Consider the following 16,797-nt stretch of genomic DNA (forward strand, 5'->3'; position numbering starts at 1 on the left):
GATATTAATCCAGTTGAAATATGTTTGGATAGCAGATTATTTGAAATAATTACTGTAGTATTTTTTGTGATGTGATGTGATGTATGTGAGATAAAAAGATAATTGTGAAGATAAAAAGATGTATTGAAAATTGTATTTGTGATGTAAACAAATAATTTTTAGCCATTATTTGGCTATCCAAACAAATAATATGTCTTTTTTTTTTTGTCTGTTTTCGGTTGAAGGAAGAATAATCCTAGTAATTATATGTAAAAGTTTCAAAAATTTCCCATCAAATTAACAATGAAACATAACTAGAATCGATCGTCTCTCAAACACGAAAATAAAAATTAAAAAAAAATGAGGGGAAATAGAACTAGGATTTGAAGGCAATGACATTTAAAAAAAATTGGTGATATATAATGCTTTTCATGTCCCATATTATCTAAGTTGATGGCGATAAGAAAATCTGAGATATGATCCTTATGCAACGACCGATTTTGATAATGTCACCCTGATTCTCGTAACTATAATAGTTACATTAATGATAAAATGTGCCATAATTATTTTTTTTATCATTCATGATTGAGAGACCTAACTCCATTAGAACTTCATAGCCAAACATCTTAAGATACAACGCAGTAATTCATTCTAGAAAAAGCAAAACCATAAGAAACCATCAATTTATGAAAAGTTGAAAATATAAAGAATTAGTTCTCGAATTCAGTGAAAAGAATCAAGTATTGCACATGATAACTGGATACTAATAATACTATAGTAAATCACAGCTAGTCATAAGTCATTTCATGGCCAAGAATAACATGTGCATGTATGTGCCTACTTATATTCTATACTATATGGCTCGACATTAGTATAGCATGTGGGTGTATAAGTGGATATTATTATAGTGTGTATGTATATATATGTGTGTGCGCGTGTTTTAGCGTGTATTCACGTACAACAAAAGTTTAGGGTTTAAAGTTTATATCTATAACATGTTTTAAGGTGAGAGTCGAATATCAAGTACAAGACGCTCAACCACTAACTTCATTTCCCATTTATCTATAATTGAAAAAGAAATCAAATTTGTAACGCCAGTCATATATATATATATATATATACATATATGTAGTACATAACAATAATTACACAATAACACATTTTGGAATTCATTTTTGCAATGGCCAGCAATATGTGAAGAGGGCAACTGCCGATGTTTTTATATTTTTGTCTTTTCCTTTTACAAAGGGCTAGTAAGCCAGCAATATGTGTTACTTATGGATTCAATTTTCTTGCTTCCTTCTTTTTCACCTTACTAAAGGAGAAAAGAAAATCTACACCAAGTCTATGAGTATAAGTTGGTGTAAAATGACAATAATATCAAGCTTAATATGTAATATATATCACGGTCATAACTCGGTAAAAAGAAGCATAAAATTTGGTTCTTTTGATAAGAACAAAAGAATGAAGGTTAATAATGATTTCATCTTTTCATATATCATTTTCAGCCAAGATTCATCCTACCTATTACTATTGCCTTAGAAGGAGGCAAAAGGGAAAATTTTCCATGTTTTGGCTGTTTGATGAAACTAGAACAAGCCCAACTAACTAATATAAAGTTAAAAAAAAACAAGCACTACTATCTTCTGGTTACAGATTATTTCGAGCATTATTTGAGTGCAAAAAAAGGGCAACAATTAGTTGGAAGGTTAATTTTCAAGATACTTCAATTTTGTATTGACTTTCAGTGCTCGAAGCAAACCCCCATTTCTCTTATATATCCTCATGATCATATCCATTAGAAACACTACTTCAAATTTTTAGATCCCATAAGAAATAATGACATTAAAGGGTAGATGATTATGGTAGGTTACAAGAAATAATAAAAAGAAAAACACAAATTAAGCAAAAATCTGTTGCATTACGTTGACTGATCATCCATCCTTATAACTTCTGCATGTCATTTACGTTAGGGCGAATATATAGTACAACTCAAAACTAAGAACCGAAACATGCACGCACGGGAACTTTCACTAGTGTTTCGTAAAATATATAAATCTCTAAATACGTTTCTTCAAGCATTGCTACAAGCAAAAACTCATACTCAGGCTGCAAAAGAAAACGTCATTTTTCTTAAAGATAACGTTATTTTACTCTAGTATCATGTTTTACTCCAAAAAAGCTACACATTATCCTGCTATTCTCAAATAAAAATACTACAAATAGCAGCTGATGAGTACGAGGGAGAAGAGAAGTATAATGGATTGGAACTAACAAAATCAATGGGAAAGAATTGCATGCTTTCACTATTATCTTTCTTGAGAATCAAAACAAAGAAAGGCTTTTTCTTTTTCTGGCTTGGAATATTTTGATGAGGAATATAATTCTCATAAGAAGCGGACTTTCGACAGTACTGTTGATATGGACAGCAAGACTTTTGATCTTTTCCCTCTGCATGATTGATAATTAATATGTTTTCTTCCTTTCCACCGGCTTGCTGCATTCATTTTTTCTTTCTCTGGAAACCCGAAATTTTGGACTTGGGTTTTTCCTTCAAAACATGGCCCTTATCTTCTTTCTCTGCATTTGATCAGTTTGAGGTGGGGGTGGGTCGGGTGAGATTTGGAGGTGAATTAATGGTAGAGAGGAAAGGAGACAAAATCATGTGAGAGTTGGGGTTGTCACACTTTAGTGTGTGGTAATACTTGAAAGGAAGGCAAAAGCCCCCTTTCAAGAACTCTTTTATTTCTAGTGTCTTATGTCCCAATTTTGGTTAGGCTACTGCTAGCATCATGTGATGAATGTGTACGTGCAGATTATTGGTTAGAAAAACAGCACTAGACTGCTAGACTTGACCAAACTAGCTAGTGCTAGTTCCCTTCAGCTCAAAGCTCATTGTCACCTTGTAAGTAAAATGGAGTGATCTCCAAGATACTCTAAAAAAAGTTTTGCCACCCCAAATTCCTCACTAGCTACCATACGCCTTATAATAATTCTATTGTTGTCATCTATGGATTATTAATTAGGACTAAAAGTCCAAGCAGTAAAGCATCTCCTTGGTCCTCTGCAGTATGTAATATAGGGATTGAGATCCTCTGCAGTCAATGACTATATGGGGTGTTTTGAAATTGGACTATATTTGTCATGTCAGTGTTATATCACTTTGTTTGTTTTATTTTTTGTGATATTGGTGACGGTAGAAACCACACCTTTGACGTATTAATATCTATCCTTAGCTCCTACTACGTAAATCATAGCAAATGCTGAGTATAAAACAATAGAAATCTGCTTGTGCTCTTGTACTAAAATAGTAGGATAAATTCCTAGAGCAGGAACTGACAGTTTGTTGGGTATCCTATTTTACAAGAAAAGTTAAATCTGCGGTCGATGTGCAAAACACTAGAAAAATATGAAATACTAACATGAATGAGACGGCCACCGTCTGCTACATGTGACTATCTGAAGCGGAAGGTAAGGGAACCATGCCTTTCCTAGCAGTTTCTTTTATAAGTCAGCATCATGTTCCCTGCTTTTCTACTTAATAAAACCCACGCAAGCAAGATTGATAGATAAATGAACTTTACAGATCTGAAAAGCATGAAGACAAGCTCATAGAAAAAGATGGATTTGTTGTTGTTATTGTCGGTTCCCAGATTTTCAGCTCCTCTTCAGGTTCCTAAATGCACATTGTCAAAAATTCCATAAACAATGTGAGAAAAGACTGGAACTTCTTGAAGCCAAATTCTGCACTCTTTGTTTTCTTCTGTTTGCTTGTTTTAAGGTGCAAACAAACTTATGACATAGTCATGGAAAGGTAAAAGAAAAGTCTGAAAGTTCAACAAGCGCAGGGGGCTTGGATGCCTACTTTAACCTACTTAACGTAAGGAAAATGAATTCTGCCTTCTCCGCGAAAGACTCTATGCATTTGATTAAAGCCAGCTAAGTTTGTCTGGTTTCCAGAAGGTATAGTTATTGCATTCAACCAGTATCACGGTCTGTCTTTGAAAGGACTCGGGGCTTCTCTTGCTGGCAAATGCATTCAAAGTCAATACTCTCAAGTTTCCTTGTCTAGCAGCCTGGCAGCTCACAAAGAGCCCATCATCAGCCTACCAAACTTTTTAAGAAGTTGCAGACTGATTGCCATGTAGCATGCTGCGGGAATCTACTTTCTTCCAACTGTTTTCTACACGGCTTTAACTCTATCTGCATGTCCCACGTTCTTTTTAGTGTCCATTCGTGCAAAATACAAAGTTTTCACTTTCCCACCGCGCGAGACTCTGACCAAGTAAATATAATACGGATATCCAATGTGAAACTATCAATTTTAATGACTTTCATTCAAATGCAGAGCCAACAAAAAGGGATCTTTCCATGTAATAAGTTGCTAGAGATACACACGCGTTTACCAAGAATTTGAGTTAAACCAGTACACAGATTTTAATCTATCCATGGCTTCAGCAAAACAACTTGACTTCCTGACCCATGTTGAACACTCTCACTAAGATAAGGGGCAGCAAGCATCCAACATCTCCTGCACAAAGAGACTGGAAACTCCATTCTTGTAGCAGCCCTCTAAAATTGTTCACATTCTTTATGTGATGCTACATATCGTTTCAAAAAGTTTATTCAGTGCTTTGAGAACTTTTCAAGGACATCAAAGTAATCAGGGAAGGTTTTGCGTGTGCAGCCAGGATCCTTGATGGTTACAGGAACATCTGCACATGCCGCAAGAGAAAAAGCCATAGCCATTCTGTGATCATCATAAGTATCAATTGATGTAACATTTAACTTCTCTGGTGGAGTGATTATGCAGTAATCTGGCCCTTCTTCAACTGTAGCCCCTAACTGAAATTGTAGGAAATGTATGGATGAGTGTTACAAGGAGAATTTTCGAGAAAACATGCAAGGCTTGTGAGATTGAAAAATAATGATGCATCACAAAATTAACCTTTCTAAGCTCTGTGCATATAGCAATCATCCGCTCAGTTTCCTTCACTCTCCAGCTAGCCACTGAGAACATAAATTAAGTCAGACGAAATATCTCAGGGTGATGAAGAAATAGCAAAGGAAACAGACAGAGTATTAAAACAGAAAAGAAAAGCTAAAAGCAGATTATTGGATCATGCATACTGACGCGGAGCTAGGACTGGTAACCGATCCTAACCTCAAAAATCTATTGGATTCTAAACTCATGTACTGTTCAAGATAATCCAGTTCTCATAAGTTACAGACCAGATTACCATACGATCCAAACATTTTCACATTATGCTGTAGACAAAGAAAACTGAAATATCAATTTTCAAGGATGAATTCAAAGAGGTATCCTTAACACGACAATAAGTCCTATTTTAAACTTGCCGTACAGCATTAATCAAGGAATTCCTAGTTTTCTCAAAAGAATTCACTTTGCATAAAGTATTATATTATGGAATATGATTCCAAATTATTCATATTATATAGCTTATGAACACCAAGAAACTAATGGCATTTTGCTTCTTGTTAACGAAAAGCCAATTATGTCCTGATCAGTGATCTAGAACTTCTGTTATTCCAATGAAATTTGAAACAGCTTTAATTAACTCTTATATTCGGTAAACCAGTAACATTCATACCATCTCTTATTGCAGTGGAACCATCCGCGAAAAGTGCAACTACAGCAAGAGTCATGGCAACATCTGGCATTTTGTTCATGTTGATATCAATGGCACGAAGGTGTTTTCCTCTGGAAGAATCCCTCCGCGGTCCTTTAACAATAACACTGTTTTCTGTCCAGGTGACTTCAGCACCCATTTGCTCAAGAACCTCAGCAAATTTCACGTCACCCTTTAGAAAGGAAAGAAACAAAAAGAAATGAGATGATGAATGCCATGCAATTTACGTGCACAAAACATTCAAAACCATGTTAGCAAGGTGATACTGCATAACCTATTTAAATCCAAGATACTTTAAGTTTGCAGCAACACAACATTCACTTCTCAATAAAAGACAAAAGTCAAGTTTTCACCATGGACATAACGCAGAAAGGGCCTTCTTGTCTGAATGACGTAATTATCTTCAGAACAAGAAAAAGAGAGATACAACATGCCAGCATGCATTTTACCTGTAAACTGCCAGTCCCACAACCTTCGACGGTAATGGTACCACCAGTAACAGCTGCACCAGCTAAGAAGTAACTGGCACTTGAGGCATCACCTTCAACATAAGCTTTTCCAGGAGACCTGACAAAATGATAATCTTTTTACTTGCTACACAACAAGCTACTAAAGTCCATTTTACTCAATACAAGTACACTTACTTGTATTTCTGACCCCCATGAACCAGGAATCTGTCCCAACTACCACTATGCTCTACAGTGACCCCAAACCGTTCCATCAGTTTCAAAGTCATTTCAACATAAGGAACAGAAATGAGTTTATCAATAATTTCAATCTCAACATCTCCTAGAGCCAGTGGAGCTGCCATGAGTAAAGCAGTTAGGTATTGACTACTGATAGATCCAGAGAGCTTCACCTGCCAGTGATGATCAAAATACATGTTCATCGTCAATCCAAGTAACCTATTTCAAAATATAGTAAGATAAGAAAAAGAGAGCCCAGCCCCACGAGTCCCATGCCTTTCTTGGTAGGCCATGCCATTTGTGAGAAGTCTTTCTTCATTCAAAGGCAGAAGCAGAATTGCAAGGATGAAATGAATAGTGATTCCCAGTACTAAACCCAAGAACCCAATAAAGAAATTTTACCATTGTCCCATCCAATGCTGTGCATATATGAAATTGTATTTCTCATTCACAGATTCATGTTTGTTTAGACTAATCACCCACACTTTGGTCCTGCTTTTGATTTTGTTACTAAGAGGGGAAGAAAATCAGGACCAAATGCTTGGCAGTTCCTGGTGGAGCTTATTGAGTGCTGAACCCAATAAGAAAGTGTAAAATAGGTGGTCTTTGCAAAAATGTTTTGCAAAAATATACCCCTTGCATCTTGGTCACTTTTACAATTTCATTTATAAGCAGTCTCATTACTTTGAATCTCTCATTTTCTATACTTAATTGTCTAATTAAGTATCCGTTTCTTGAAGCAGGACTGAAGCTAATCCAAGCTTCACAACAAATTGAAAGAAGAAAACAGATTGGCGAAATGACATTGGGCCGGAGCCTCGACAAGGGGAGGTGATAGTGGATATTCTGCTTGTCTTGGGGTGTACAGTAGCACCTGATCAACCCCCAGAAATTAATAAAATAATTACATTAGCCCAGAATCCAAAAACACAAAAACAAAAGAGTATGGTGAACATCATTGTCTGCCCTGCTAACAAGAGGAATGTCTCAGAAGTGGAGAATGACAAGTCAGCTGCAATGTCTACACAGCTCTTCTTTTCTCATGCATGCGTATATTAATAAAGCATGGATTGTCCTCTTTGCTTTTCTTTTAAATCAAGGAATAAGCAATTAAGCATGTTTAGACAATGTTAAACTCACCTTTCCCCCAGGAAGGCCTCCCTTTCCCACTACACGAACTGGGGGGCAATTTGTACCAAGAAAACAATCAACATCAGAACCAAGCTGCTTAAGACCAGAGACCAGATCACCAATTGGCCTCTCCCTCATTCTAGGAACTCCATCAAGTACATAGCTGAAACATAAAATTCCAGTTTGAATTTAACTTCACTAATTTAAAAAACAAAGTAACTGTCCCGAAAATGCAATCATGGCGAGCAATCACTAATTTCTGAGGAAAATTTTAAACCAATTTGCAGCATACATATTAATATATAAAAGTTGGGTGACATTTGTAACTAGAAAAATAAGGATATGGACCTTGAATTCCCACCAGCAGCAGCAACTGCAGCAGTCAATGGGCGCATAGCTGTTCCAGCATTTCCCAGGAATAGTTGAATTTCACCTTTAGATTCTTTACCAACAGGAAATAGACCACCACAACCTTCTACAATTGCTTGCTGTACAGCGCGATTATCTTCCACATGCAGACCCAGTGTCTTTAAAGCACCGAGCATGTAATGGATATCATCACTGTCCAACAAGTTATCAACAACAGTTCTTCCCTGGGAAACAAGCAGAACGGAAATCCAATAAGTTCTTGAGATTGAGGATTATTGTGATTCTTTAACAGAAATACTACTTTGTAAAAGAACTAAACCAAAAAGCGATTAGAAACATTTTATGTATGCGTTGCTATTGTAAACAATAGCCAATCCTGGGGACGAAATTATTATATAAGAGCATTCTGTTAGGATAGCGAAACTATAACATAATGTAGACTACAGTTAAGTTGCATCCATCAGAAGAGCAATCTACAGAATTATCAATATCTTATGGTCTGTTTTGAGGTGGAAAACTTCTCAATTCTGAATGAAACTACGAACTGTAGAACCAGCATAAACATGCCACAATTTGGTCTCTTCTTGCAGGCAAAAGATTACAGGAGCACCTTTTCAAATACAAGAAAATGTCATTTCTTTCTTGCTTTTCCATATTCTTTTGTTTTATTTTCTTCTGAATGGGTGGAGAGGGAGAATAGAGTGAGGGGCGGACTTAAACACATATTGTAGAAAATCAGTTCTAACAACTTTTAGTGACCAATTTTTTATAGAACTTCTTTCCTTATAGAAACAAAGTAAAAGACAGATAAAGTCTAGTTAATTTCGTATAAGAACAACTAAAGACAAAACATGAAGAACCCATTAAATTTTTATCCAATAACTGCAAATTTAGAGACAGAAGTGCATGAAAATGCTGCAACTCAAGTTTCCAATCTCAGATAATAGACTAAACAAATATACATATACATATACATATACATATATATATATATATTAAAAGTTGTGCTTGCATCTATATAGCACTCTTACAACAATTATGAACTTCCAAAAGATTGCTCTCAAGAGTCTTTCAGCTCTCGTAAAGTCACCATGACTAGAATCCTGAATCATCTCCAACACACTTGGCAAAACTAGAAAAGTCAAGTGCAAAAGGTGCTTAACATTCCCTCTTATCTTTTCAGTCATTAATCTGTAATAAAAGCAAGTGAACACTGAACAAGATTTGGTTCTTTTGAATATACGCTCCAAATTACTTGCATCGTCTGACTGAAAGTGCTTTAACTACAGTCCTTGAACCTAACCAGTCTCCATTAGCCAACTTTTGTAAAATACAGCATTCTACTGCATGAAGTCTTTCAAACACACGTACTCCACATCCCACAATGAACTGAATCAAAACTCCAGGTTAATTTGAAAAAATATATAATTCCTATAGAGGAAAGAAGTCAAAATCAACAATTCATCAAGAGTATAATGATTAAACAGAAATGTATAGCACAAAGAAGAAGAAAAAGTCACTCATAGTAGCTTTTACAATCATGGTTCGCAGTCGCGTCTCGTCTCGGTCTCGACCGAGACTGAGAGACTGAGACTGAGACCGAGACCGAGACCGAGACGACTCGGCCGAATCGTCACCGTCTCTCGATCCCTACCGATACAATATCGTGACGAAACGATACCGAAATACTTGACTCGTCGAGAAATCGACCGAGCCGCTATCGCAACGAATTGACTCGACCAAGTCATATCGAGTTACTCTGAATTATCCCGAATCAAGATAAAAAATTAATCAAACGAGAAATCAGCCGAGTCATGCCGCGACGGATTGACTTGGCTGTTTCTTTTGCTAATTTTTAATTATTTTTATTTAGTATACCTTTTTATATTATTAATAATTTTAAAATATTAAATACTTTAAAATTTACGTCTCACCGAGACGGTGATCGATATGCCGAGATCGATGTGGAACGTTTCGAGCCGCAACACCGACCGCAACTGTGGCTTTGAACCATGTTTACAATGCTTAGCAGAAGGGTCGTATAACTGCACGATTCTTAAATATTATAGATTACCTCAGCCAGGGCAGCAAGGAGAAGAATGCGATTGGAGAGGGATTTTGAGCCAGGCAGCTTGACGGTGCCAGATATCTCTTTAATAGGCTGAAGCACAATCTCCGGCACAGTAGACGGCTTCTCAGCCGCGGCCACTGAAACAAAAACCTTCAAAGGAGACCTACCTCTAGTCAACATCGAATCTCTACTCAAAACCCGTGAATATTTTGGTGAACTTTTCGCAATTCTTGACCCAAGTATTAAAGAATGTGGTGAAGAATACTGGTTTTGGAGTTTCGAGACTTTAGGTGTAGTGAATTGAGGAGCTTGGATTGCTTGAGCCATTTCTCTTTTTGCCGCAGAATAGAGGGGACAAGGATGAGAAGTAATCCCTCTTTCTTTCTTTATGTTCTTTCAATTTAAGCTCTGATGCAGCTACCTACCGGAAATGGGGATGGAGGAGGCGTTAGGTAGGCAGGGCAGGGAAGGGAAGTTGGATTGGAAGACTAACTTGGGGGGAGTTTGGTTTGGTGGGGATCCATAACAATAGTGAGAAAATAAGCAATTCGGCAAGAATGGTCCCATGACAATAATGATCCCATAGATTTGACTGTCACCAACCACTTCTGTCCGTTAAACAAGCACATGGACTATCGCTGGAGTGGTGCGGGTGCCTAATGGTTTGCCATAGCTTAAGAGCATTACAATTTGAGTCACTTCCAACTTCAAGAACCTTTTGCATTCCCCCAACTACCCCTTAATCCCACGCCACGCCCGGGAGGAAAGAAAGAGAGAGAGAGAGAGAGAGAGAGAATCTTTCTGTTTCTTTTTATTTTTTTGTCATTTTGATTATACGAAAATAGCTGTCAATCATATACATTCATTCAACTTCTGGTTTAACAATTCGGCCAATGTTTGCTTCGAGATAATCAATTATGAATTAATGTTACTGACAGTATATACGGTTTTGTTATTGAATGTACGTCACTTAATTTCAAATTAAATTTGAATATCACTTTTTTTACATACGTGGCATATGTTAAAAAAATAATAAATTATCGGCTGTCATTTTTATCATTATTAGATGCATGTCACTTAATTTTAAATTGAATTTTAATATCATTTTGTACATATGGGACACATATTAAAAAATGATAGCGTAAAGATAAACTCAATCAATCGTAGTCCAAGTTTAAGTACTTTAAGATTTTCTTTTCGCTCTTCCAAACACTTTAAGAATGTATTAGGAATATGTAATTAATAATATAAAAGTTATTAGTAATATGTTAATTAATATGCTTTTAAAGTCACATATTTGTTTATAAGCATAAATTATAACATTATTGATTAATACATTAATAATATGATATTAGTAGGCATGAAATATATTTTTAATTAAAATATGAAGTTCGATCATTTTGATCGGTGATCTGGAATTCAAGAATCGTATTTCAATATTCATTCCCAAATTATTTTACCAAATTTTAAGATTAGACCTTAAGCAATTTTTTCGAATTCTGCTTTACCAATATCCAATTTTCGATCTAAATTGAATCGGTCATTCAATTCTTTGGAAGTGTGAACCCTAAGTTAAAGGGCTGACAAAGCAAATCCTTTGTCTTCGTTAACAAAAAAAAAAAAAAAAAAAGTGAAATGGGTGCTGAATGGGACCTAATGAGGTGAGCAATGAGAGAAAGAACAAGCAAGAATCAAATTCAACAACTTGCTGAAGGTGCCAAGCAAGCTTGCTCGAATGGTTTGTTTGGATTGTAAGTTGTTTGGGATATTTTTACTGTAATACTTTTTGTAACGTGATGTACGTGAGATAAAAACGTAATTGGAAAAATAAAGCAGCAGAACATAACAGGGATGGAGACTCGTCAACATTGGAGTTTCTGACAAAAATCTACTACAGCAAATCCAACCTATGGATGCATGGACAACAACACATTAATACTCCTTGTTTTACAAATACTCCTTTTGCCTAGAAATAGTGAATAGAAATGATCTAAATGTTCAGTTTAGTACCTTAATTATCAAGATATAAAATGGATTAATCCCAATCTTTTGTGCTAATAGCACATTGGATTGTATCGAGTCATCATTTATTTTGTAAATACTTTTGTTTCAAGTAATACAAGCGAGTTATTTTGGTGCTTGTCTAAAACTTTACTATTGAAGTTTTTAAAAAAAATTTTAAAATATATAAATTTTTAAATATTTTAAAATATATAGCTTAAAATTTTTTAAAAATTTCGAGGCTACTGTAACTGAGCAAACGAAATTTTTAAAAAACTTGTAGCAGACAAACTTGGTAAAAAACTCAACTGCCAAACAGAGGTTCGACAAAAAAAAAGGGCTTAACAACTGCGCGGTGCATGGTTGGGCCATGAACCAGGTTCACTCGACCTTTTACCAACCCAACTCCTCCTCCCTTAAAGGCTTAAACCCTAACAGTCCTTGAGTTACTGCTTTCCTTTCCACGACTCCATCTCTCCCTCTCTCTTGTCTCTCCCATGGGAGTCTGAGCGTAAAACTTCAATCCCTCACTTTCCCAAATCCCTCCCGGATCAAAGTCAAAACCTTAAAAATCGATTCGAAGAATGGCGTATCTTTCAGCTTCGAAACCATCTCATTTCCATCCCAGAAACCTCTCAAATGTCTCCACCCCACTTTCGCTAAAATCCCTCTTCTTCTTCTGCTCATCCCCAGGTGGTAACCCCGATCAGGAAACAGCGGCCATTTCACCAACTGAATCCACTGGGCCAGAAACACGGAATGTTGATCCTGCGGCAACGCCATCCAGAAGCCCAAGAGGTAAGCATCGTCGTCTTCAGAAAAACCCAGAAAAATTAGAAGATATTATCTGTAGAATGATGGCTAATCGTGCTTGGACTACCCGTTTACAGAATTCTATTCGCAATTTGGTTCCTAGCTTTGATCATGAACTTGTTTATAATGTACTTCATGGTGCGAAAAACTCTGAGCACGCGCTCCAGTTCTTCAGATGGGTGGAAAGGGCTGGACTTTTTCAGCATACTAGAGAAACCCATTTGAAAATTATTGAGATTTTAGGCCGAGCTTCGAAGCTCAATCACGCCAGGTGTATTCTGTTGGATCTGCCACAAAAGGGGGTCGAGTGGGATGAGGATATGTGGGTTCTGTTGATTGAGAGCTATGGTAGCGCGGGCATTGTGCAGGAGAGTGTGCAGCTGTTTCAAAAAATGGAGGAGTTGGGGGTTCAGAGGACGATAAAAACGTATGATGCTTTGTTTAAGGTTATAATGCGCAGAGGGCGGTATGGGATGGCCAAGAGGTACTTTAATAAGATGTTGAAGGAGGGGATTGAGCCCACAAGGCATACCTATAACCTTATGATTTGGGGGTTTTTCCTTTCTTCGAAAGTGGAAAGTGCGGTAAGGTTCTTTGAGGAGATGAAAAGTAGGGAAATTTCACCTGATGTTGTCACTTATAATACCATGATCAATGGGTATTGTCGTGTTAAAAACATGGAGGAGGCTGAGAAGTATTTCGTGGAGATGAAGGGGAGGAATTTAGAGCCATCAGTGATAACTTACACGACTTTGATTAAGGGTTTTGTTTCTGCTGGGGGAGTTGACAATGCATTGAGATTTCTGGAAGAAATGAAGAAATTTGGGATTAAGCCAAATGCTATTACGTACTCAACCTTGTTGCCAGGGCTGTGTGATGCAGACAAGATGTCGGAAGCTGATAAGATTTTGAAGGAGATGGTCGAAAGACATATTGCTCCAAATGATGACTCAATCTTCACGAGACTGCTGTCTGGACAGTGCAAGGCAGGTCATTTGGATGCGGCTGCTGATGTGCTCAAAGCAATGATTCGCTTGAGTATTCCAACAGAGGCTGGGCATTATGGTATCCTGATAGAGAATTTCTGTAAGGCTGGTGCGTATCAACGAGCTGTTCAATTGTTGGATAAGCTTATAGAGAAGGAAATCATCTTAAGACCACAGACTACTTTGCAAATGGAGCCTAGTGCTTACAATCCTGTCATTGAGCATCTATGCAACAATGGACAGACAAGAAAAGCTGAGATGCTTTTGCGACAGTTGATGAAAATGGGTGTCCAGGATCCAGTTGCCTTCAACTATCTGATTCGTGGCCATTCAAAAGAAGGTACTCCTGAGTCAGCTTCTGAACTTTTGACAATCATGGTTAGGAGGAAGGTTGTTTCAGAAGCAAGTGCTCACGTATCACTTATCGAAAGTTACTTGACCAAGGGTGACCCTGCTGATGCTAAATCAGCTTTGGATACTATGATTGAAAATGGTCATCTGCCAGACTCGTCTCTATATAGGTCAGTGATGGAGAGCTTGTTTGCAGATGGAAGAGTTCAAACAGCAAGCAGGGTGATGATGACTATGCTGGAGAAGGGTGTGAAAGAGCACATGGATTTGATTGCTAAAATCTTGGAGGCTCTCCTTCTGAGGGGCCATGTTGAGGAAGCCCTGGGAAGAATTGAATTGCTTATGCAAAATGGACTTGCACCTAACTTTGATAATCTTCTGTCCATTCTCTGTGAGAAAGGGAAGACAATTGCTGCTTTGAAGTTGTTAGATCATTGTTTACAGAGAGATTATAGTGTTGACTTCTCCAGCTATGATAAAGTTTTGGATGGCCTTTTAGCTGCTGGAAAAACTCTTAATGCATATTCAATTCTGTGCAAGATAACGGAGAAAGGAGGAGTTACAGACAAAAATAGCTATGAAGACTTAATCAAGACCCTTAATGCAGAGGGAAACACTAAGCAAGCAGATATTCTTTCAAGAATGATCATGGCCTCCAATAGCAAGAAAGGAAAGAAACAAGCGTCTATGGCATAGTTGGCCTCTTTATTCTGGACTCTTTGAATTTCAGGGTTACAGCTTTTGATTTTAGCTTACTTTAATGGGATATTATGGGTTTAGCTAAGTGGCAGAATAGTTCAGGTCGAATTGCATGTCTTTTTTAATCTTAAATAGCAGCAGAATCTAATTGTTTTCTGTAGAAATTATGAAAGTCTACCTCTTCAGAATAAATAAAAGAAGGAAATATGCTGCTGAGGTTTTCATAAAAGCATATAACCTTGCATTCATATTATTGACACTTTGACACTGTACTGTATACATGAAAGCCAAATTTTTGCATTTAATTATCTGGTTATGGCTGTTGAGAAATGAGAACTGCTAGAGCTTTGCAGGATCATCTCTCATTGAAGGATTTCTCATTCCGATTTACATGGAAAGCATCCGTCTTGATATCTAAGAGGCTCTCTGCGTAGGAACAGCCTCTGGGTACATTGTGCTTCAGCATATGACACTAATATTCCAGCTCGTGGAAATATAATTACATTGTTGTCTCTGTGTTTTGGTTTTTGATAAGGTCAACTGTTTCGCTATTTTCTTAACTGCACCTTGATGATGAGTGAAGTATGGCTTATCTTGCTTTGTTTTCTACCTTTGTTACTGTTGCCTTGATAAGGATTAAAATTGGATTGGGCAAAGTAATTTCTGCTTTTGTTGATTAAAGATAGGATCATCCATCGTGTGGTATGTCACCGTCACGTTAGTGGTACCTCAAGAGTTTTTTTTTTTTTTTTTTTGGGTCACACACTTATTTCTACAGTGTGATTTACCTTTCAACAGCGCAAAGAAACACACGCACATAGAATCTAAGGTAATACGCACATAGAATCTAAGGTAATTTCACCAGTTTACTCAAAAGACAATTGCTGACTTCTGGATAAATTCACGGACTTTAAATCCTATTCACACACCTCTTACAACCGATGTGGAAACAAGGAGTTGGGGGAAAGGGAACACAGGAAGCTTAAGAGCCTTGACTAAGAACCCATACGGACACTGACACTCCTCTCCTGTTTTCCTTTTTCTTTCAACAGCAGTGTGATTTACCATAATGTGGTTATCACATCACTCTGTAGAATTTTCCTTAAAAAAATGTCTACAAAGTAAATAAAGAGAAAAGGCTGGCAACAGGTCAAAGGGCTCATTCTATTTGGCACTTCGTTGCCTTACTTTCAAGTACGCCAATAGGGCAGTTGAACACTAGCTAGCTTATGCCAACTGGAGTTTAGTTGGGATGGCAATATCAGTTAGCTCACGAGGTACTAGAGATTGTTCTTCTAAACCAATTCAATTTTGGGACTCTTGATTTCAACTGACTGTGTTACAGATGCAATGGGACTCTTGATTGAGGTCGATTCGATTGTAGTTTTTTTTTCATTCAGATTTCGGCAATCTTTCGTCTCTGTGAAAAGGAAAAGGAAAAGAATGGACTGGAAATGTCTGAATTTGATATGAATGAGGGCTTTGATATGAATGAATCTTTCGTTGCTTTGGCAAATATTACACTTATGCTCGGTGGGAACAGCGGATGGACGATTGCCCATGTGACACTCTCCTGTTAATACTCTCAAAGATCTACACCTAACGCATGATTCTGCTTAATAAACAATTATACAGAACATCACTGATCTGAAGTTGTTGGATAGTACTAAAGTCTTGACTTCGAAGTTCCCGGTAAGGTAGGTGTTGAATTGTTCTATGCACTATCACACGATTCTGTACAAGAGTTTTTTTGACTCGGGGGAATTTTTTTAATAAACGACCATAATTGGATTATTCTTAAGAAACTGGTTATATCTAATAAAACTCACTCGTGAGTGTCTCACCATTAAATCATCCTGTGGTAGGCCATTGGACGTTTGTAATTAAATAAAGAACTGCGTTGCATTTTGCATAGGAGGAGAATATGCCTTTTACCATTCTCAAGGCATATTATTCCATGGGAGGATACTTTTTTCACGGTCCATACCAAACCATACTTCCAACTTCCAGGGAAATAAAGTGCAATAATTTGAGCTCTTCAGCTAAGCTAAGGTAAACCT

At 37.1% G+C, this 16,797-nt stretch overlaps 2 protein-coding genes across 5 annotated transcripts; one reads left to right on the forward strand and one right to left on the reverse strand.

Moving 5' to 3' along the window:
- Positions 1–4,289: 4,289 nt before the first annotated feature.
- Positions 4,290–10,628, reverse strand: LOC113726771 (3-phosphoshikimate 1-carboxyvinyltransferase 2-like). Of its 3 annotated transcripts, none has more exons than XM_072075287.1 (9): positions 9,891–10,353; positions 9,751–9,813; positions 7,796–8,040; positions 7,457–7,610; positions 6,275–6,489; positions 6,080–6,197; positions 5,592–5,802; positions 4,928–4,989; positions 4,290–4,824 (listed from the first exon to the last, which is right to left on the reverse strand). In XM_072075287.1, the coding sequence occupies exons 1-9, from the start codon at positions 10,212–10,214 to the stop codon at positions 4,606–4,608; spliced, it is 1,611 nt and encodes a 536-aa protein (XP_071931388.1). In that variant the 5' UTR covers positions 10,215–10,353; the 3' UTR covers positions 4,290–4,605. The 3 variants fall into 3 exon arrangements, with proteins under 3 accessions (XP_071931388.1, XP_071931387.1, XP_071931389.1); XM_072075286.1 differs by having other exon boundaries at positions 9,751–9,819; XM_072075288.1 differs by lacking the exon at positions 9,751–9,813 and having other exon boundaries at positions 9,891–10,628.
- A 1,661-nt stretch (positions 10,629–12,289) lies between these two features.
- LOC113726772 (large ribosomal subunit protein mL102 (rPPR5)-like) lies at positions 12,290–15,042 on the forward strand. 2 transcript variants are annotated; one of them, XM_072075290.1, is made up of 2 exons: positions 12,507–12,686; positions 12,779–15,042. In XM_072075290.1, exons 1-2 carry the CDS (start codon positions 12,648–12,650, stop codon positions 14,732–14,734), a joined length of 1,995 nt encoding a protein of 664 aa, XP_071931391.1. In that variant the 5' UTR covers positions 12,507–12,647; the 3' UTR covers positions 14,735–15,042. The 2 variants fall into 2 exon arrangements, with proteins under 2 accessions (XP_071931390.1, XP_071931391.1); XM_072075289.1 differs by having other exon boundaries at positions 12,290–15,042.
- The last annotated feature ends 1,755 nt before the right edge of the window (positions 15,043–16,797 follow it).

Source organism: Coffea arabica, chromosome 2c (genome assembly GCF_036785885.1).
Source record: "Coffea arabica cultivar ET-39 chromosome 2c, Coffea Arabica ET-39 HiFi, whole genome shotgun sequence".
NCBI classification, from domain to species: Eukaryota; Viridiplantae; Streptophyta; class Magnoliopsida; order Gentianales; family Rubiaceae; genus Coffea; species Coffea arabica.

Coding starts and splice junctions, on each gene's coding strand:
- LOC113726771 (XM_072075286.1), bottom strand. CDS start 10,214: ATGGCTCAAGCAATCCAAGCTCCTCAATTCACTACACCTAAAGTCTCG. Junction 8,041..9,750: donor GCATATCGATCACCGTCTCG/GTGAGACGTAAA, acceptor CTTGTTTCCCAG/GGAAGAACTGTTGTTGATAA. Junction 6,198..6,274: donor CATGGGGGTCAGAAATACAA/GTAAGTGTACTT, acceptor TCATTTTGTCAG/GTCTCCTGGAAAAGCTTATG.
- LOC113726772 (XM_072075289.1), top strand. CDS start 12,473: ATGGCGTATCTTTCAGCTTCGAAACCATCTCATTTCCATCCCAGAAAC.